At 41.1% G+C, this 22403-nt stretch overlaps 1 protein-coding gene across 3 annotated transcripts; it reads right to left on the minus strand.

Moving 5' to 3' along the window:
• Window positions 1-3575: 3575 nt before the first annotated feature.
• Window positions 3576-14060, minus strand: rbbp8l (retinoblastoma binding protein 8-like). 3 transcript variants are annotated; one of them, XM_041064010.1, is made up of 14 exons: window positions 13934-14060; window positions 11875-11984; window positions 11696-11738; window positions 10173-10268; window positions 9293-9405; window positions 9083-9158; window positions 8678-8859; window positions 8523-8566; window positions 8001-8086; window positions 6762-7509; window positions 6561-6657; window positions 6396-6460; window positions 6063-6204; window positions 3576-5410 (listed from the first exon to the last, which is right to left on the minus strand). In XM_041064010.1, the coding sequence occupies exons 2-14, from the start codon at window positions 11933-11935 to the stop codon at window positions 5349-5351; spliced, it is 1815 nt and encodes a 604-aa protein (XP_040919944.1). In that variant the 5' UTR covers window positions 11936-11984; window positions 13934-14060; the 3' UTR covers window positions 3576-5348. The 3 variants fall into 3 exon arrangements, with proteins under 3 accessions (XP_040919944.1, XP_040919953.1, XP_040919935.1); XM_041064019.1 differs by having other exon boundaries at window positions 6396-6457; window positions 6561-6660; XM_041064001.1 differs by having other exon boundaries at window positions 6561-6660.
• Between the last annotated feature and the right edge of the window lie 8343 nt (window positions 14061-22403).

Here is a 22403-nt window from a genome sequence, read left to right on the forward strand (position 1 = left end):
GGAAGTTTGAGCTGCGTGCATCTGACTGAGGTGGCGAAAAGAGGAACAAGCTCATACTAATCGTACTCTTGGTTTCGCTGGCTTAAACTGACTTTGATGAAAGGGAGAGAGGAGAGCTGTCCAGTGTGTCAAAATGCATATAACTGTCTTTTTAAATATATTGTGTTTTATTTTTTTTTAAATATTTTATCTCTACGGTTGTCTTAAATCACAGGGTGTTCCAAATATGTTCTGGACATTTCTTCCCTAAAACAAAACATATCAGACTAACTAACTAACTAACTAAATAAATAAATAAAAATGTAAGGATGACACCTACTTTATGTCTCTACTGGTATCATGTTAGATGGAGGAGACTTTGGGTGGAGGGAAGAATGGATAAATGGATGGATGCCATGGGTGGGTGGACAGACGTGTGGGGCTCATTTGCATGGTGTGCGGGACAGTTTTAACATGTATTCAAATAACAGTTTGACAGCTATCATGCTCAGAGCATCCTCTGGGTGGAGGCAGGCAGCAGAGGGGGAGGCGTAGGCGGCTCAACAGCAGATCAGCAATAACACATCAGAGAAAGCTCCTGGCTCTTCAGCTGTAATCCTTAATCAACAGTCGGGATTAGAAACCAAGTTCCCGCTGAAACCCAGGCCATGGTGATGCAAAGAGGGAGGGAGGGTGTGTGTGTGTGTGTGTGTGTGTGTGTAGGGAGATGAGGATAAGAGTGAAATGAATGAGATCAGAAAAAAAAAGTGAGAGAAAGGTAGAATGTAAGAGTTTAAAAATTGGTGAAGGATAATACAAGATAAAACAATCATAGCATGGGGGATAAAGAGAAAGAATCTGTGTTTAGCAGCTGTTCACAGCTGCAGATGACCTGACGCAGTCTGGTGTGGATGAAGGTACAATGAGTCTTTTACTCTGACACACAGGCCTCAGTTTGTGGCTTTCTATATTCAAACGTCGGGGGGGAAATCAGTTCCTCATTAACTAAGTTTAAAATCCACAGATTGTTTAATTATTACACAGGGAATTACATCACATTGACATACAAATCCACTGACAGGTGTATTTTATTTTAAGAGAGTTTATGTATTCTCTGACCAATGTGTGTGTGTGTGTGTGATGTTTTGTGCTAAAAAATAATTACAAAGAGACTCCAGGGGCAGCTAATCAAACATTAATGAACCCTGATTTCTCTGGATGGGGCAACTTCTCACTGCATTATATGAGGGGTGATTGATAAGTTTGTCATTTAAAGTAGAAGGAGTCAGTTTTAGACAACCCAGCGCATTTATGGTTCATCGCAGTCCCCTCCTCCATTTACACACTTAGTCCAGCAGTCGTGGAGCATACAGGTCTCTGCTTTGTAGAAGTCAGTATTTTGGACCTCCAGGAAGTGATCCACAGCAGAGATGACGTCCTCATCACTGTCAAAACCACCACTGAGCTCCTTCTTCATCTTGGGGCAGAGGTGGTAGACTGAGGGTCCAATCAGGCCAAGGACCTCCATGGGTGATGACTGCACAAAGGCCGATGTCAGTTACTTTTCTACATAATTATTTAAAGAGCCGACCTGCATGTGCATTTAAACAGAGCTGTATAACTCATCTCCTTCTATCTTAGGTCACCAACTTTTCAGTCACCCCCTCATATTCCAGTCTCTAAACTTTCTAGCATGACTGTATTTTATTCAGTGTTAGTGGTCAAAGTTTTGAGTAAAATTAATAGTTTACCTAAGATTTCCCATTTCAGTTTTATTTTTCCAAACCTTTGGAAGATACTGTAGTTGGTGGCAGAGTTGTGGGCTCCCAAGCTCCAAGATTAACAAAACTAAGAGTCACTTAACTTATTTGTCATTCTTTACTTGGGATTTGTTGTTGCTGAAGTGGGACTTTTGTTCTTGAGTTTGTCCCTCCTTTGGTTCAGTTTGAGTTTGTTCATTGACTTTATTTGGTTGTGATGGACAGATGATGAGAGCTACAGTGGCCACATACAGATATGGTGACGCTTTCTTCTTTGGGAATGAGATAGCAATACACGTGCCTCAGCTTTTAAGATGTTCCTAGATACCAGAATCAATACTTGTACAAATAATAAAATATTTGTTTAAAGTTTGCCTAATGTGATTGTTGGGTTTTAGAACTTTTTTAAAAGCAAATGTACTTTTAGTCTGCAGGAGAAAAAAACTGACTCTGCTGACATTAAAATAAAAAGAAATGTGAAATAGAAAAAGGAAGGAAAAAGTTAGTTCATACTGAAATAGTTTAAATTTCCATTCGTCACTTCCTGTGGGTGGAGAAGAGACCATAAACCAGATCTCATTTGATAAAAAAGGACAAATATACCATACGTTCAAAAGAGCTGATCAAATGCTCTGCAGGGTTGGAAACATTTGTTGTCTATAGTCTGTCATGTGATTATATCTTTACCGAAAAAATAATTTCCAAATGTAAATTTAATCTTTGAGTAGAATGGTTTTACAGGATGACTATGTAGATGATTTCCTGTAACAGTAAAGTTGTACAACATCTTACTACTACATGACAAACTTTTGATAGTTCCCAACGGTTTCTCCATCCTCGATCATCACACCACAACTGTTTTGCATAATGTCCTGAGCAAAACGTCAGACATAATGTTACTTCTGTTTCCCAGAACATTCATCAGAGGCGTGTGGTAAATTTGTTGGGGCATGAAATTTATGAGCTGAATCATGTACAGCAGGAGAAAGGCAACATTTATTCAAGAACGGAAATTTATTTCAGCATCAGGAGTAGTGCATTCATACAACAGTTTCTAAAAGTGTGTCATATAACTCTAGCTAACATAATATCCGTAAAGACCACACAACAACACAGCATTTAGCTTGATTGATTAGCACACTGCAAAAGCACAAACAGTACACTTATAGTATCACAGTCAATCACATTTTAATTAACAGTGACATGTGAATGGCAGGGGAAGGCTATTTTGGCAACCGACCATTGACCAAATACTGTACTTAATGGACTCTAATGGCATTAGATAGACGTGATAGAAACAGTAGAAATCAATATAACTGCATTAGGACTGCACGTGTTTGTCACACACAGGATAGTAAAAAGTGCACACTTAAAAAATTCTGCCTGTTGATTAGGACATTTCCATTAAAAAATAAATTTATTACACATATTTTATTACACATAATGGACATGGTGACCTTACAGTGCTGTACCACAAAAGTATAGAGCATTTAACCGCTCTCTTTTTATCTCCTCCGTCCACCAGGCTTAAAACGGGCTGTCACAGCTGTGAGCGGAAAGTTAATACTTGCAAAATATGTGCATTCTGAAAATGAAAAAGAGGAAGAGGAACGTGTTTTTCTCTTCTTTTTTTCTTTGTAGGTCACTAAGAGACAGGGAGGGGAGGAGGGGGGCTCTCTGGCAAAAATAGCTAGGCAGTGACAGCAATGCCAGGAAAGTGAAATAACTATAATAGTAGTATAACAGATTATGAATAGTGCGTGATGAGTATTGGAGAGGAAAGCTAAGGTTTTAGGCATTAGCAGATGATACCCAAACACTGATTGGATTGCATTGTTTGGCTAAAAGACAAGGAAAAAAGAGAATTCTGACAATTCCTAATTTGATGGTATATATATATATTTTTTTTTTAACAGTACTGTGAATCTTAATCAGAAATGAAAGATTAAAAGTAAAATTAGTTGCTTATTGGCCTTGAATTTTTTCATTGTTTCAGAAAGGGGGAACAATGATGTAGCTGTGTTGTCCAATCCACAACTGGGAGGAGACAGAACAGGATTTACCGTCATTTAAATCTAACCATTGATGTCTTCGATTTGCACAAGAAAACTTTCAGTTATTGCCCTCGCCTTCAGCTGGCCATATTCACAGTAGGACATTGAGAAAATGGGCTGGCATGTGTTGCAAAATGTGTGACTTTGTCAGCCTGACTGTGCCTCAGCTCTCCACCAGACAGCTGAAAGCTGCTGAATAGAATGCCAAACTACATGCATGTTAATATTCAGCACTAAGCTTTAGTTAAGGCTAAGGTTTTAGTTGAGTAATGATATTTAGGAATGTTTTACTGAGACTAATTTCCATGGAAATGGAACTTGTATCTGTATCACCAATGTATTAACAAACCCAATAATCAAAAAAGTGTTTAATACTGGAATGTCCTAGAGAGCTTGTTCATGTGTTTCTTAGCAGGACTGAGACATGTACCGGTAACCGCAAACACTATGTGGAGTAAGTTTTAGCAACTACAGCCTTCTCTAATCTTAATTACAGTTTATTTTAAAGGCCCCATGTGTGGCATTTCAGCATAAGATAGTTAAAAGCTAAACTGTAACTTCAATGATAAAGTATTAAACTGTTTTCTGGCTTGAAAAGAGATTGACTTGTGGCAAACGATAGAGGGCGCTGTGTTCTGCCTTTCATTGGCAGACAAAGGAAGTGGTGAAAAGCAATTGGTAAAAAAAAAATGACTTCCAACCTGTCAGTATTCATCATTGTTTCACCCATGGTTAAATTTGGTCACATTAAAATTTGTTTAAATTTTTATATTATCCATTTTCACATCCTTCATCTTCTATATTCACTGTCTTACTGGTCAGGCTCAGAAGAGGAAATTGGGGCCTGTTACAGAGTGAACTGGGACAAAGGCAGGGAAAAACCTGATGCTTAAAAACACCAAGAGGAGAGTTTAAAGCTGCTCCAATCAATATTTTTATTTTGATTTAATAGCTGCTATACTCAAATTCTTGTTGTCAAAATTATACAATGAATAAGCTGTCTAAATGTAATGTGAAATGAGTCCTAATGATGAACTGAGGGAGAATTATCACCAATTCTGCATTTCCCCTTGCATTCTCTCAGACCGTGTCTTGATTTTATGGCTGCAGCTTTACTGTTTTGGTTCACCACTGTAAAAACTCCTTGTACACTACCTGCCTAGTTCCCAAGAGCAGACAGTCAAAGTTAGCCACCAGATGAAGAACGTAGTGGAGCATTTTGCAGCCAAAGAGCTTGGTATTTCCCTCAGCAGTTGGTGGAGACCAAAAAATAAAAGTAGAGTCAATACTGGACTTAGATTTGTCAGGTGGCGAGAAACATGACTCCAAATTAATGCTAAGGTTTCTCCATGTTCACTGGATGTGGGCATTTTCCGTTGTTTGCTAATTTGCTAGATGTAACAACTTGATAACATGATGACCTGTCAGTGTCATTTCTCAGTTTCTCAGTTTCTCAGTTCTGTCTTTCACCTTGTTGCACTGGCTCCAAGTGGCCAAAACAATCAGTCAATGCAGGTTTAAGTGAGATCACCAGGTCAGTGTGATACCATCCTCTTTAGCTGGGGCTGTTCTCCTCAGTTATGACTGTGATCTTGATTTTCCTTTCACCTTGGATATCTGTGAGGAAGAAAAAGAAATTGTTTCAGACAAATCCTTTTGATGAGGGGACAACAGCTTTGGCAGGTGGCATACATACATGGTTTTCAGGTACTTCTGTATCATTAAGTGCTAAGCTGGATATGTCAGATCTTTCAGAAAAATCAGTTTCTCAGTTGTAGTTACAACGGACGATCAGATGTGAACACTACTGGAAACTAATAACTACCATAACTCCAATATGACATAAAGAAGTTAAAGCCAGCAGATAATTAGCTTAGCAGAAACACTGAAAAACACATTTATGAGGGGTTATGGGCAGGACTATTTCTTGGTGATGTGCAATGTCTTCCTGGAGAAATAGTCCAGCACATGACCCCTTGTAAAAATGAATACTTTTTTTCCCTCAGCTGTTTCTCCCTGCTTCCAGTCTTCATGAAAAGCTAAGCTAATCAGCTGCTAGCCATAGCTTAATTTTTAACCGAAAAATCTGATAAAGGTATCTGTGGTGTCTTCCCATCTAAATGTCTGCTGAGAAAGCAAAAACAAAAAAACAAAACAAAAAAAAACCTTCCCATGTGATTTTATTTGAAGACCACACCCAAGAGGGAAAGATAGAAAGGAACAGGAGAAATAAGACACACAAAGACTAGAAATGTGAAATGATGCCCACTGTCTGTGTCTGACTCTCGGTCGGTTTCTGTCTCCATAGATGCCCTCTTCCTCTTGCAGCCCTGGCTGCCACCTTCTTGGCCTGACACCTCCTCGTCCTGCTCATCCGAGCTGCTTCTTGGCTCAACTGTTGGTAATGACGACTGTGAAATGAGGCAGAGGAAACATAAGGGCTCACAATAGAAATAAACTTTTACATCAAGCGAAAATAAACTACAAACTGCTAATATTTTTGTGTGAAAATGGTGATACTGAACGAGCAATTATGATTGTAAATATGATAACGCTAGCACCTGCTCCACTGTATCTGCTTTACTAGCTTGAATGACCATACCTTGCCATTTGTTGATAAGGCTTCTTGCTTTTGCAGAGCAGAATTCAGAGTCTCCAGCACAACTACTGTTACGGAAACATGACAAGATTAAGTTTTAATCCCCTGTGTACAGTAAATATATGGCTGCCAAACACACATAGATATATGTGAATCTGAGCTCTTTACCTGGACGTAATGATATAGTGAGGACAGGCACCTTCTTTTCGTTGCTTTGGTCTGTCTTTCCATTCACCTCCTCTGTCTGCTCCTGATCTTTGACTACCTGCTGGGGTTAGACCATCACACTGTAAATCCTGTTTGTCTCCTGTTTACCCTCACCCCCATGTCTTTGTCTTTTAATTTTATTGCCAGAAGGCGTAAAACTACCTTGTGGTTATGATTGGTGGTTGGCTCTTCCTCCTGTTGTTTGACAGGTGGTGTGGAGCTGGATGAGGGTGGATGGACAGGTGATGGTGATGATTCTGGTGCGTGTGCAGATGTTTTTGTCTTCACTTCCTTGTCAGGGCTTTTCTGTGCTCTCTCTCCACCTTGTAACACTAATGGTGACTCATCTCTTGGCTTTTGGCTGGATTTGGACTTTCCTCGATCCGATAGGTCCAAAGGCCCCTCACACGTCTCTCGAAGTCCTTCTCTAGAGGCCTTCTCTGCCTTAGTTGGCTGAATTTCTTTTTTCTCCTGCGACTTAATTTGACTCTCCAAGTGCTCTGGCAGACTCCTCAACCTGAACACCACAGTTGGCTCTGTTACTGGAGACTGAGGAGCACTGTGTTTGGGCCAGGGAGACCCAAAAACCTGCCTTCTAGGGCTGGCATGTTGGCTAGTTGGGATCAAGTTGGTAAAGCGTGGAGGATTTGATTTGGAAGAAGGTTGTATCACCTGGCTGGTGCCTGCAGCAGCCACAGGAACCCACTCAGAGGACTCAGATAAGGGCCAGGGGAGAGTAACAGGGCTGTTATTGATTGGCTGAGGACGGCAGGGGACAGGAGTGTGGAGCATGTGTCTACTGGGATTAACTTCTCCACTGGTTGAGGAAGAAGAATTCTTTCTCAAGCTGTCAAGGATAGCTAGAGGATGGATGGAGGATCGCTGGTCCAGTCCTTCAATACTCTGAGACCTAAGTTAGGAGAAACGGAGGTCAGACTGGGAGAGGTTAAAATGTCTGTACTGTCCATACAGGTCATAAGACCACAGTGTTGGGCTGTACCTAAACATTGCAGCAGACATCTTCTGTGAGTCTGTTCCAGATGTGGTGGAAAATGAGTGACACATCTGCATGTTGAGTTTATACACCCTAATGACTACAAACAGACCTGTCTGGATGAAGCCTGGATGTTTTGGAACGTAGTGAACCCAAGTGTCTTTAGGTCCTGCTGAGACATAAGTCTTTTTAATTCTGTATAAGTATAAGGTGACAGTAGGCTGATGTTGTAATTGTCTTAAACTTTACATCTAAGTCCATGACAACATCATGATGTATGACCTGGTTTGTGGCTTTCATTAGAACTGATTGAAGCTGAGTCCTCAGTCACTGATCAGTTCTATTCAATTACATACTCTCATTTAGTGACAGCCCACTCTGCTATCTCCTTTGTTTGCCCGTCTCACCTCCTTTCTCCAGCACGGGTTACACTTTGTTCTGTCTTCCAGGATGGGGACGGAAGAGTCAACAGTGAAACAGGCTTGTATGACTCCTGAGAGAATGGACAGAAATGAAAAGAAATTACTTTGGATTATCCATAAACTCAAGTAATAGTTTGATATTCTGGGGGAAAAAACCACTTTCTTTCCAAAGGCTGACAGTTAGCTTAGTTCAGCATTAAGAAAAGAAACAAGTCAAACAGCTAGCCTCGCTGTGTTTGAAGGAACTTAAATTATATTTGCAATTCTTAATGATTAACAAAGTAAATGGTTTTTAATAGTGGGCAGAACCAGGCTAGCTGTTTCCCCCTTTTTCCCACTCTTCATGCTAAGTCAACCATCTCCCAGCTACACCTTCATATTTAATAGATATGAGAGTGGTGTAAATCTTCTCAACTCTCAACGAGAAAGAAAATAAGAGTATTTCCCAAAAATGTCAGACTCTGTAAATGTTTATTCATATGAGAGTGAGCTGACTTGGAAACTTACAAAGTGGTTTCTGTTTATCCCTCTCGATTGTCTGTGTTCACTCTCTGTTTGATCAGAAACAGAAAACATTAACTTAAAATGAAAAAGAGAGCATGAAAATCAACAAACAAGCAAGCGAAAGGTTTTCTTCCTCCCAGCTCTTCCTCAACTCTCACCTTCAGTTCTGTGGTCTGTCTCAGTTTTCACTGCAACATCGCCATCTGATGGCTGCTTGCTGGCCCTGCTGGTTGCAACAGTGATGAGGGCCATAGGTCCAGGGGACGGTGAAAGGTCAGGGGAGCTGTTTGGTTTGACCTCTGTGACGGTGCTGCTGTTTGAAGAGTGGTCACTGTGACCTCTGACACACACACACACACACACACACACACACACACACACACACGCACACACACACACAAATAAATGGTGGTCTTACATTTGCTACAGTGACTATTACTATGAAAAATACAGTGAACACTAACAAAAATAATTATTGAAATGTGAAAACTTTTTATAGCCTCCTCTAAAAAGAAAATCAAAGTTAACACATCCTAAAACTTTATCAAACACCATATACTCACTCCAGCGCTGCTCTTAAATTCCTGATTTCATCTCTAAGTCTCTTGTTCTCCTTTTTCAGGCTGTTCATCTCTCCCACTACAACAGAGACTACAAGTCAGGATCAGAGCACTTAACAAGTTGTCTACAATAAATATTACATAAGAAATAAGTGGCAGATGAGGGATGGATAAATGGTTGGATCACTGATCAGAAAGATATGAACAGAATACCCAGGCGAGAGATGTGCTGGAGGGTCTGTATGTGTGAGGCTTCAAATTCCTGCTGTCTTCTGTTGGCTACCTCCTGAGTTACTGTACATCTGTCACACAGTCCCGCTCTCAGCCTATACAGGCAGCAGAAAAACACACAAGAGTCACAAACACAACTAATAACTGGAGTGATTTGAAAACACAGTGTAATACTCATAATCTTGCTGTTCAGGCACTAAATGCATCAGCCTGTAAACACCCAACACCCATTTAACAATCTATTAAAGCAAAATAGTATTTTGAAAGAAGGAATAAGACAAGTTTCCTCTTACAAACAAAAAAGAATTGTTTAAGTGATAAAATGCACTGTTGCTCACTTCAATACGCTCAGAGGTTTTGCTGCTACAGCCTTGAGTGGTCTGGTGTGACTAGTAGCTCACAGAGGTAAAAATATAGCAGTATGACCTATATCATTCAATCAGTTCGTAGGTTTTAGCCCTCAGCATCATCCGTCAGTTTCAGTTTCATTGACAGTGGCTGCTGAACATTGTAAACTTGAGTTTGGATGCCCATGTTATCTCTTTCTGTTACCATAACATCTTTAAAATGTACATCCTGAAAAAACAAAACAAATCACATGACTGAAAGCTTCTCAGAGTTTATGTAAAGTTGTATGTAAATGTACATACATCCTGTAATTGTCACTTGTGGCCACAGTGAACTGCAAAAGTTGCACATTACATTTTAATGTTGAGGTCTTGACTCCCCTAACTTTGCTGTATACACATTCACACACACACACACACACACACACACACACGCACATACACACACACACACGCATAAATATACCTGTACACTTGCTATAATGCAAAACTAAAGCAGAACACAACATCAGTACCTGTTTTCCAGAGTCTTGATGTTCTCAGTGAGTAATCTCTGCTGTTCTTTCATCTGCTGGTTTCTGGTGAACAGTTCCTCCATTCGCTTTGTATCACTGTTTGCACACACACACACACACACACATATAAAACCAGTCTTTCTACCAGTCCGACTGTGAGTGAGATACTGAATAATAAAACTTTTCTAGAACAGGAAGTGTGGCTGAAGAATCAGACACAAACAGGTTCCATATCTACGTGAGACTGCTCCAGATATCTCCTATTTCCTTTTAGCGTAAAGGCTGCTGCTGCAAATCAGTCAATTCCAGTACTCTCCAGTGGTGGAAGAAGAATTCACATTTCCTGAACACATCATGATTTCGTCTGAAAAATCTTAACATTAAAAGTATCCACTACCTGAGACTGCTGCTGTAAATAAATGTGGGGTAGCCAAGAAAACTTCATGTACAGATCAAGTATCTCAGAACTGGACTTCAGTGCAGTATAAATGTAAATGTAAATGTCGCTGTCCTCCAGATAAGTAAGGTGAAGTCCATGAAAAAGTAATAATTTACTAATATGAGGCATTATGAGTTAGCACTAACATTACTTTACCTTACGTTACCTTCAGCTTCAGCTGTTTTCACACTCACACACAGAAACACATTAACAGACTGAGGTGAATATCACACTGTGGTACTGATCTTTTAACGCCTTGTTTATATGTCATTCATATCAGTTACCTGGATCTTTTTTTTGTCCCCTTGCCAACTGAAGCAGCATGCATGGACACTTATATATTGTCCTTCTAGTGATGAACAGTATGGCACCTATAGCTACAGTAGTCAAATTAGACCCAGAAGACAAATTATGTAAGTAAATGTGTGTTATGAAAAGGATGCTGGGAATTTCTTGCATGTAAAAAAGGTTGCTGTTTGCAGCCAAATCCAAGGTCATAAGCTCTTGAATCCACCCACAGTGTGAGTTTTCCTGGCCCCATGAGGACCTTGGCCAGGCCAAAAAATAGGGCAATATTAGCTTATTGGAGATGTACTGATATCTGAGAATGCTGTATGTTGGCCTGTAAGTGAGCACAGTGGGTGGGTTTATCTTTAAACTGTTTAAAATGTCCTGTTATTATACATGTTAAACAAGACTGAACACACTGAACGTGCTTCTGAAGCGTTTGAAATGGACTCTGTTACTTCCATTAACTTCCAGTTGTATCAAGAATCTAAAATGATCTCACTCCTTTCCCGTTGTTTGTTTCACCAGTTCTATGGAGAAACAAAACCATGATTTTGTGACTCAGTACCAGACAGAATGACTTGTTACAACAGGAGCTTCCTCACAAGCTAAACATGACATGAATGAACGCCGGGCCAGGTGCAGGACCAGCATGTCTGCCTAGTCCACAAAGACTTAAGGCCTGAGCAGAGCTCTCACAGTAGCTGAACTTGTGCATTGCTAAACTTGAATATCTTGTCAGTGTTGTCTAAACATGATCCTCGAGAGATCTCCGGGAGATGAAGAATCCACTCACCAGCCTTTCTTGTTGGACAGCTCCTGGACTTTCACCTGCCAACCTAGAAGTCCAAAAACACATCTGGTTGGGGGGACTTATGCTGAAATCATTTCTGAAAATTACAGCCGCATTACAACTTTTCTCACTCTTTTTTTTTCTGTTAACCATTGGCTGTTGTCTAAGTAATTTCCACCCACCCTCCATTTCTCGCTCGTGGACCTCCCGCAGTTTAAGTAGCAGATCGTTGAAGCACTCCATTGCTGTAAACCACCTTTACAGCAATGACCACCTTTGACCTTGACCCTAGCTGCAGGAGAAAAGAGACATACAGATCATAGATGTAGGAGACACTACAGCACTTGACATGACACACCCTGAATGCCGCTCTTTTACAAAATACTAAAACTTCAAATGAAGTGAAAACACAGTAAATCAGTTAGAGTTATTAGGTGCACAGGCGTTATAGCCTGAGGACTGTTATGTATCTGAAGACATACAGTACTGCACAGCACACTTTGCTGGCACTGCACTTTCATACACTGCGACTCAAATGTGGGAGCAAATTTCACTGTTATATTGACGATGATGAAAACCAGCCAGACTGGTCCTGCCAGGTGTGGGACACAAGTCTGCAGTTTGTGTTTCAAGTACATGAAACACAGCTTTTACAGTTTGTGCATATGTATGCATTCATCTGCATCACGTGGCGTCAATTTGAAACAATATAACTGCAAAGTAACGTAATAAGATCGTTTGTTGGTTGAAAGTTTCAGTGCAGACGTCGACTTTGTTGCCCTGCCTGTAAACTAACACGTTTAATGCCTGTCACGTCTGCTCTCTGTCTCACTCACACACTCATACACATGATCACTTTTAAGCACAAATACGTGCACTGAATACTATTTAGTATTTTAATCAGCATGGATTAGGTTCTCTCGACATGTCAGGATATGTCAGGAAAGTGGCTGTTCAGATCACCTCAGCAGAGCAAGAAAAGACCTGTCTGCCTTCATGTGCCTACTCTGCTATCTCAAGATCATTATTCACACACACACACACACACACACACACACACACACACACACACACACACACACACACACACACACACACACACAAACTAGTAGTTTTGTGCAGTTAACACTGTATTTCCAACATAATCATCATTAAACTCTATTACTACTGTATCACACTTCTCCACTTATTGACAAAAGCATTACCACAATATGTGCAAATGTGTAGTCATGGATGGTCGCACACCTATGGACAGATACAGGCTGTGCAGATAAATAACTGGCAGCATATCTCAGTGCTGCAGCTTTAATATAAGCCTTTCTCAAACACATCTCATGCACCGGGAGGTTTGTTATTTGATTGAAACCAGACCTAAGTGTATGAGACAAAGTTTTTGGTGTCCAGACCTCAGTCACTCCTGTCACACGATATCACCTGATGGAGCAGCCAGGGTCTCAAAAGAAAAATGTCATTTGAATGGCTATTGTCAGAGCGGCTTTTCTTTCAAAACTGCTCTGGCTTCTCATTGTCAGCTCGTCCTACTAATGATATGAGCGGAATGACCATCAGTGAACAGTGATGCTGAGTAAACCAACTTGGCTCTCATTTAACCGTGACAGCCACAGGAAAAATGTAAACGGAGAGAATACGGCTTTTGTGAAAATGAAGATAAATGAGCAATAAGGATGATGATTGAGGTATTTTAATTTTAAAACCGGTCTGGTTCGCCTGAGCTCCACCCTAAACACACATACAAGCTTGTAAATACATCTCTCGTCTCCGATGTCATCAAAATAAAGAGAATATGTAAAAGTGTTTTAAGAATCGTTCTATAGTGCATAGTGTTTGCTTAATTACAGGCTTCCATGTATCTTATAATTGACAAGCAGCTTAATATTTATTCATAAACAATCTATGTATACGTATTGTAAATGTAGGCCTGAACACATTTTATAATAACAGAGTGTGAAGAAAGTGTGGCACCTGATCCTAAACCTCCCACATTAACTCATCCACACACACACATACACACACACACACACACACACACACACACACACTCATATGCTCTACAAGTAAGCCTTGATCAAGCCTTTATCAGACCCTGATGATAATTTCCCATATGTCAGCTCAGTCCTTGCCCTCACTCACAGCACATGCCTGCACTTACTCTACCCACCTGTCAACCAATCTATTCTGGCCGTCAGGAAATAATTCACCGCTTAATCAATGATAACTCACCTCATACAGCTGAAAACGGTTCTAGACGTTCACCGGCGGGCGCAGTTTTTGCCGCTCAGATTTCAGAGATGGACTGAGTGATACACAGACAGAGGAAGAGAAAGCGTGATTATGAAGAGAAAGAGCAGAATGAGGTGCACAAGAACGCCCCACACCCTCCCCTCTCTCAGCTCTCCACCCCAGAAAACCGGTTGGAGCGGTTGTCCCCTTGAGGAACACAAACACTGAGGCCTGGGCAAGTTCTCCCTTGATATTCCTGTTCTGCTGAAATCCTACATAACCGGCTAAACCGGCCCCTTAAAGCCCTGTGGGGATAGAGGGACAAAACCAATTGGACAAAAAGAAATGTCCAACACGTAAGTCTGCAGTGGTACTTTTGAATCAGAGGCTACGTTTCCATCTGATCAAATGATATTCATAAATACAATTAAAATGTTGGTGTGATTCAGAGCCCTCAGACCATGACAGCGTAATAACAAGTATGAAAGACTCACAGACTTTACCCCACCCACACAGGTGTGTGATATTCTGTCCATTGTACTATTTTGCAATAAAGAAGTCATATCTTGAACACTCTTTGTACGTACAGTTCATATATGTACAAGGTCAGATGTGGACATCAGCCGTGAAGGAGCCGCAGGGAGTGGTGGACCCGATGACTCTGATACTTGTGTGTAAATTCAGTGGCAAACCAGAGACAATAGTAATGGCACACACACTGTCTTTGAAAACCAGGTATGATGCACATTTGATGTTGAAAATGCCATTTCCTGATTCCTGAACCAGATTCCTCATCTGACTGGGCTCAGGCAGCATCTTCATCGTCGTCCTCTTTCTTCTCCTAAAGACTGCCACTCCCTGCTGCAGTGCTACAGTGCTACAGTGTGGGAGGGTTAAGAGTGACAATATGATTAGAGTACATGTTTTCGTCATCAGTATTCACAGGTTTAAAGCAACACTTAAACTGATACTGGTGGCAGGAATTTTTCATCAGTAAGAGAGGAATTAAAGAACTGTGAATTTCCTGATTACTGAACCTACACCCTGACATTATTCTTCATACGTAATGCTGTGTAATTCCTCTCGTAGCATGAATATGTGTTTTTATTTTTGGTTGTTACCTCTCTGTGTGCTTCTACATTCAAATAATAATAGAAATGTAAAACCACCATAAAGACATGCAAAGCAACTACAAAGAATCTCAAAGTGACAGCAGTGGGCCGCTGTCTCAGTCTGTCCACGGTGGAAATTGAGACCAAGCTGTAACCAGCCAGAAGGATAATGGCAAAAAGAAAGAGGGCACAGTGTAATCAAACAGGCTGGAAAGATGGGGCACAATTGGAGAAGGCCCTGCAGCCTGCTGAGTGCTTTTTACCTCTGAGGACAGAGTCCTGTGTACTGAGAGTGGAGGACACGGGACTGGATGTAGATTTAGAATTCCAGAAGCTAAAATTGGTGTTGTCAAATTTTCTAGTTTTTAAATCGAAACTGACTAAAACTGACTTCTAACCTGCTCTTCCATGGATGCCAATGGATAAAGTTAAATTGAATGCCCTCACATAATAGTGTAATGTTTATTTTCATCCACCAGATGGCCCAGTTGACCCTTGAAGCAGAGGGAGGATCAACACAGGTCTGACAAGTGCAGAATATTTTTAGAGGCTTTTCAGTTTATGATGACCCAAAATTTTCCCATACTCCTCTAAAACAGGAAGCACAATGAATGACTCTCCACTGAAGGGAAGCCACATTTAGAAGGGTGAAGCACTTTGGGTGATTTGGGAAGTTGAGCAGGCGACTGTGTGAGTGGAGTGTGTGCAGGGTGACCCAGGGGTGAAAGGTCAAGCCTGCAATTTATGACTGTCCAGTTCTCCTCTTCTGCAGAGACCCCTTACTCACTTGCTTACCTCTCAGTGGTCAAACTGAACAGAGCCTGACAGAATTATGAAAAAGCTGCAAAAATAATACAAACATTATGCCCAAAATCTAAGACACGTCAGGAAGAAATATTGTCCACAGATTTTAATGGTTTGGACAGTTGACTGTGTCACTTCTTGTGCACAGTTCAGCTTCCAAGTAAATGGAAAGTGTAATATTTATTTTCCATCCAGTTTTAGGTTGTGCAGTTATAAACTGATAGGAGAGAAGTGCAGTGCAGCTCCGTTTGGCTGGTCCTCTGTTCAACACAGCCAATCCAAGAGGAACATGAGTAACACGAACAAACAGAAAGCTAGAACAACACAATCCTATCAGAATATGTGTGTATTTTACAGGGTGAGTCTGTCTCAAGGGCTTTTGGGTACAACAACACAAGCCTTAGTTAAGTCTGTGACTGTATGACTGTGGGTGTGAGAGTGTGTTTGCCTGTCTGGGTTGATGCATTCAGTTAAATCTGTCCATGGAGTCACTTGTTTTTTTTTTGTTTTTTGTTACTGTTACTGAGACATTTAACAAAAATGCAAGAAATTTCGGGCACAGGAAGAACATCACAATGTCTGCAATATCATTAGCAGGACTGAACAGCACCAGCTATCTGTAAACCCATCACTAAGTTTGTGTGCAAAGACCTTACCTTGCTAGTTTCAGTGATTTACTTCACTGTTGCACCAGTAAAACTTTATTTGTGAGAGTAGACTTTAGCGAAGTGTAAATTTGTTGCTAGGAAACATCTGTAGCACTGTCACCTCAAAATCAATCAACTAAATCAACAGGGAAGATCCCAAATTGTCACATAATTTGAATGAAAATATAATGAATAAATGCTCTCATATCAAAAGTGAATCACACCACCACTTGAATGTGAAAGGCTTCACTCAGTTTAAATTATTCCCCTCAGCTCTACAGAGGTTTCTAGTATCTTTCAGTTCTTTGTTTTTTTTTTCGGTTTTGCTTTCTCATTAGCGACAATATCCACAACAAACATTGCCTCGTGTTCAATCTACTGCCATTCCACTGTGCGGCTAACACTTCTTCTGTGAGCTCTGCTATCTTTACTTACCCGATCTATTTTTGCCCGATTGGCTTGTGCCTGAATTGTGAAATTCACTTGTGAATCCGGCTCAAAATGTGTTTTTAATGCCCTTTTTCAATTGTAAGGCTACTGAATTTGTCTTAACAGATTTACAGCAAAGCAATTTTTTTCTTTGTAAATAGTTACAGAGAGGCTGATGGGGGAGACGCTAGTGTTCTGGCCTGATCTGCTCCCTGTGATCACCTACTCTGTATTTTAATGCAATTCAATTTAGGTATCAGAATTCGTGTGACACAAAATCACGGCTCATAAATCGGCATCTGTATTAACCAGCATCCATACCAAGCTGTGGTGTGGAGGATAAAATCAGTATCGTGGCTGGGAACGTGACTCCAGATGAATGATAATGTTGCTCTGTGTCTACAGTTGTGTTGATAAGCAACTGTTTGCTAACATGTTTGCCAGATCAACTTCAGGGGTCAGTGTTGTGTTTACAGTTTGTCTCTGCTGCCACCAAATGGCCAAAAAATGAATTGTTTGTAAAAGTTAAGGACACGAAGAAATACGTGTCAGAGTAAGTTGTATTTATGTATTTTAAAGAGAGAGTTGGGAATATCTGATTGTAGCCTAACTGACATGACAACAGCGTTGTTGGCTTAATGATTTGTGATTAGAGATATGTTGTGTTGTTTTTGTTAAATTTTTTAAAATCGTCCTTCAAGCATCGATTGTCAGGTCAGATACACTGACCATATCCCATTTCCTTGTTTGTTCTTCAGTCTAAACGTGTTGTATTACGAAGCTAACGTTAGTTCTGTGAGTTAGCCTGTTCGGTTATGGTAGCTATGCAGCAGCTACACCTGGCTGTTACTGGCTGAAAAATAATCTCAACATAAGAACTAGTTTGTGTGGTGAAATGTGTTTTATTTTACTAACACTAAATCTTCACTTAGTAAACGATTATATTATAACTTAGCTGAATTTGAATGTACGAACAACTGCTGCCACTGGCTCCTAAAAAAACACGTGATTTTCAGTTTCAGTAATAACATGTCATGTCATCATCTGCCGCTTATCTGAGTCCAGGCCCAGGTCGCGGGGGCGACTGCCACCTAGTCCACAACGCACTGAAGTCCTACGCCACCTCCCACGGGTGGTGGGCCCGTGGGACCAGGAATAACATATGTTGCCAAAAATTATTCTGCACAAATGTCATGACAACATGATGCTACGTGAGTATATGCAGATGTTTCCAAGGCAGCATGAACAATTTCTAAGTTGCCATTAAGCCCATCAAACACTTTCACAGCTCTTTTTGGGTCAACACAAGGTGCTGTAAGTTACGACACCCGTGAGCTGTAGGAATTTGAACCCATCCTTAGACTTGTTATGATGTTCATCCACCCTCTCTCACTTGTTCTTTCTCCCCCCACCCTCCTCCTCCTTCTCTCCTGCACTTCTTATTTATGATCATTACCTTGACCTGCACCAGCCATCACTAAAACACTCACAGGCTTGTAAATCACTGGAGTCTCTCTCCCTCCGTTACATAAACAGCATTTAACAAATCTCTTGAGGAGGCAATAGACCTGAGGGGCACTAATCAGAAAGACATTGTCACTCTCTTTCTGGGAATATTACGAAAACACTTAGATATTGTGTTTAGTGTCACTACTTCAATTTATTGTATCAATTCATCCATTTCCCATCCAAGAGGAAATGGACTGTGAGAGCAACGCTTGAATTATCTGTGGTTTTCAGATCAAATACTCTCAAAGGGAGAATGTGTCTCAGAAAAATCCTCAGTTAATACATTGACTCTGGGCCTCAGCACAATTGCTGGCTTGTTCTTGCTTTGTAGACCAAAGTGTAAATCACAGTTAAGCTTATCCAAAACATTATGACCGCTCGAAGATGAAGCGAATGATGTTGATTATCTTGCAACAATGGTGTATGCCAAGGTCTGGGATATATTAGATGGTAAGTAAACAGTGAGTTTTCACAGTCGACATTATGGATCTGGGTGAAACGAGCAGGTGTAAAGACCTGAGTGACTTTGACGAGAGCCAGATTGTTGTGGCCAAATGGCTGGGTTGGAGCATCTGTGAAACAGCAAGGGTTGTGGGGTGCTCCTGGTGGTCTGAAGAGGGACAAACCATGAACCGCCATTCATCATCATTCATGAGCAAGGGCAACAATAGTTGCCCCGTCTGGTTTGAGCCAACAGAAGGGCCCCTGTGCCACAAGTCGGAGGAAATAATGTTGTGTGTACATGTAAATTATATTCAGAAGCTGCTTTCACACATGCACTGAAACTCTGAACCTTGAAAGATATCACCTGAACGTCCAAATCACCTGAGCTGGACATTAAACAGACTTAACACTGCCTTCCCCCTGCCTGCCTGTGTGAATAGAGCAGGTCATTGACCGGAGAATTCATGGCGAGCAAGCGGGCGGGTTGGTGAAGTTTCTATCCTGCCTCCTTCACGCTTTATCCAGACTCAATCCCTTTCCCAAACCAAACCAAACCAATCTCCAGTTGTGTGCTACAAGTGTGAAAGGGCAACTCCAGACAATGTCCAGAGTTTGTATGTGAAAATGGCTCATGTTAACAGTTAGCAGGTAAGATGCTCAGTGGATACTTCAGCGGGTTGCTTTGCCATTGATGAACACATACACCACCAAACTATGATTTAACTTGCATTTTGTCACTGCTTTGTGAAAACTGAAACATGGTTTTCACTGGACAGTGATGATGGTTATGTGCACTTTGGCTTTGAATTGAAGGAATTTCGTTATATTTATTTAATTCTGTTTCTGCTGCTGTAAAGTTTTATAATAGTCACTATTTTTTCAACTGGAAATAGGAATGTAATTCTATAGGACTGATGATTAGCAGGAAATGTACCTACCTGAAGAGCAGTTAAATGCAAACACACACACCCACACCCACACACACACACACACAGCAGATAAGACATCAAAGCAGTGGGCAGATTTACAAGACATTGCAGAGGGCCTTTAAAAAATACTGCTGCATAAATGTTTATGCAGCTCTCTCCATGTCAGGCACTAGGGGGAGGAGAGCATGGCCGAGCAGCGCGAGACCAGACACTTTGGAAATTAATGGCTGCCTATGAATCTGACAAACCGTTTGCATTTCTGAGAGGGAGGCATTGTAATAGCTTTAAATGGCTGGTGGCGTAAATCGGTCCCGCTTAAGAAGGCCCAGCAGCTTTGACAGGTGCGCTCTGGAAATCTTTGACTGTGAATGCAGAGGCAGTTGTGGAGCACAGGACTTGTGTGAACCACACTTTAAAAAAAAAAAAAAAGAAATAGAAAAGAAGATATGCACTGTTATTAGACAGACAGCTTAGAGGCAATGCAGGTGGTTTTTGTAGGAGTGTCCATCAAATATGATATATGATTACAGTGGCTCTTAAGAGGCTTTGTTTCTGTTATACTGAACTACACAGAATGTCAATGTACATATACTGATAACTATACATTTAGCCTATTATTGCATAAATACAGTTAACACCAGAGCCCACAAATCAGCTAAATACATTATCCTCGAATATAAACGACCAACCATCCCAGCACCAACATGAGCCAGCTCCATCTCTGGCTGTAGTGAATGACCTCATCAAACAAGGGTGCGAAGAGTAACTTTGCCAACCACTCAGCCAGGCCTGTTGTTGATCTCCTGATAAGGTTGTGTGTGCGAATGTGTGTGTGTATGTGCACATGGAAATTCTTACTGAGCTGAAAACTCTCCGCCACCACCCTCATACTTCCCACCCTGTGAGTGCCCATACATACCCAGTGCATGTGTCTGAGTGGGTGCTTTTGTGCACGTGTCACTAACCCTCGGTCAGTGGACTCAGACTTGGGCATGGGCGTGGGAGACTAAAGCAGGGCTTTGACAAGAGGGTGGAGCATTTGCTCTGTGTGGCTACAACAGTATGTCTGCTGGATCCATGCCCATGTTTAGATGCACATGGTAGGGTAGCCCAGGAGACACACACACACACACACACACACACACACACACACACACACACACACACACACACACACACACGGAACTCTAAAAAGTGCGCTTTAAGAAACAAAGGTGCACAATTTCACTTTTGAAGGGAACTATTACTGTAGAACAAAACTGTCCTTTGTCCAACATGCAGCAAACATCCAGCAGAGACAGATCATCACTTACATGAGGTTTCTGGCCACCTGTGGAATATTAGTCTACTATTTAGACTCATTTTAGCTCTTTAATGTTCTATAACAACTGCTGACGAAAGAGTCAACTGTTTAGCTGTTACATTCTCCTTTATGTTCATCATCTAGTCACTAGCTTTGCCTGTCTACCATTTGATGCCGGGCAAGTAGGTTACAGTGGGTTTATCAGAGCTTTCACCAAAACAATGCGCTGAAAGATGCCAAAAGCCTCTGTAGAGCTGGGCTACTCTCTGTGGGTTCATTAACATTAGCAACACCTTTCATATCACGTGTAGTCATTTTCTAGGTCACAGTCTTCAAGTGACGCCCTACAATCCATATCTAAAATTGCTGCCAATCTCAACGACAACCCACAAACAAAAAAACAAAGCATGTGAGATACGATTTTAAAGAAATTAGCCAGAGGAACAGCGTTGCCACTGCTTTATATTAGGCCGGAAAAAAAAGCTACATTCCAGAGGTTTAAAATATAAATGTGCTGATGGTGAAAGGGACAGGTGCATGAAGGTGTCTTAAAAACAACAGGAAGTTTGTTATTGTGGCTTCACCTACAAAATCAGTAGAAGCTCATTGAAGATATTAAGGCAGGCTACACAGGCAGCACTGACGGGGGACAAGAGGGCTGGTGTAGATACTGGCAGGGATAATGACAAACTGGGAACAGGTGTGTGAGGGCAGGGAAGCTCTGGTGATTGAGGATCTGGAAAACAGGTGAGCAAGTGGATATGGAGACAGGAAGAAAGTCCGGGGACATCTGGTGGGCAGATGGGGTATATACAGTACATTCTATGAGTATGATAGCTCTTTAATGTTCTTTAATGAAACAAGGTAGGAGGCGCAGGCCAGATAAGAGCTGGTTCTTGGTCTGTAGGCTCCAACTGGACTCCTTTTGTCTTCTTTGGCTATATACCATGTTACAGGCTCTGCTGAGACCTCCTGCTGGGTGTGATACCTATGGTGATACCTTTAGATACCTATGGTTAATCTTACCGCTACTTATGAGGCAAGTTGTGTAGCACTATTCCCATTAACCCAAATCACAAACAGATATTAAAGCAAATCCACTCTGTATATCATGTAACTGTGTATGTATGTGTGTTTTTGAATTCAATCTTTTACATCATGCAGCAACTGGACCTCTTCGTCCTCCATTTGAGTATGAGGTACATCCACCCCTGCTGACAATTTCAGAACACTTAATTTATGAGTACAATGTCACAAGTAGTTTCAGTCCCCTCCTATTGCTTGCTGAACTGT

This window comes from Toxotes jaculatrix, chromosome 2 (assembly GCF_017976425.1).
Source record: "Toxotes jaculatrix isolate fToxJac2 chromosome 2, fToxJac2.pri, whole genome shotgun sequence".
Taxonomy (NCBI): Eukaryota; Metazoa; Chordata; class Actinopteri; family Toxotidae; genus Toxotes; species Toxotes jaculatrix.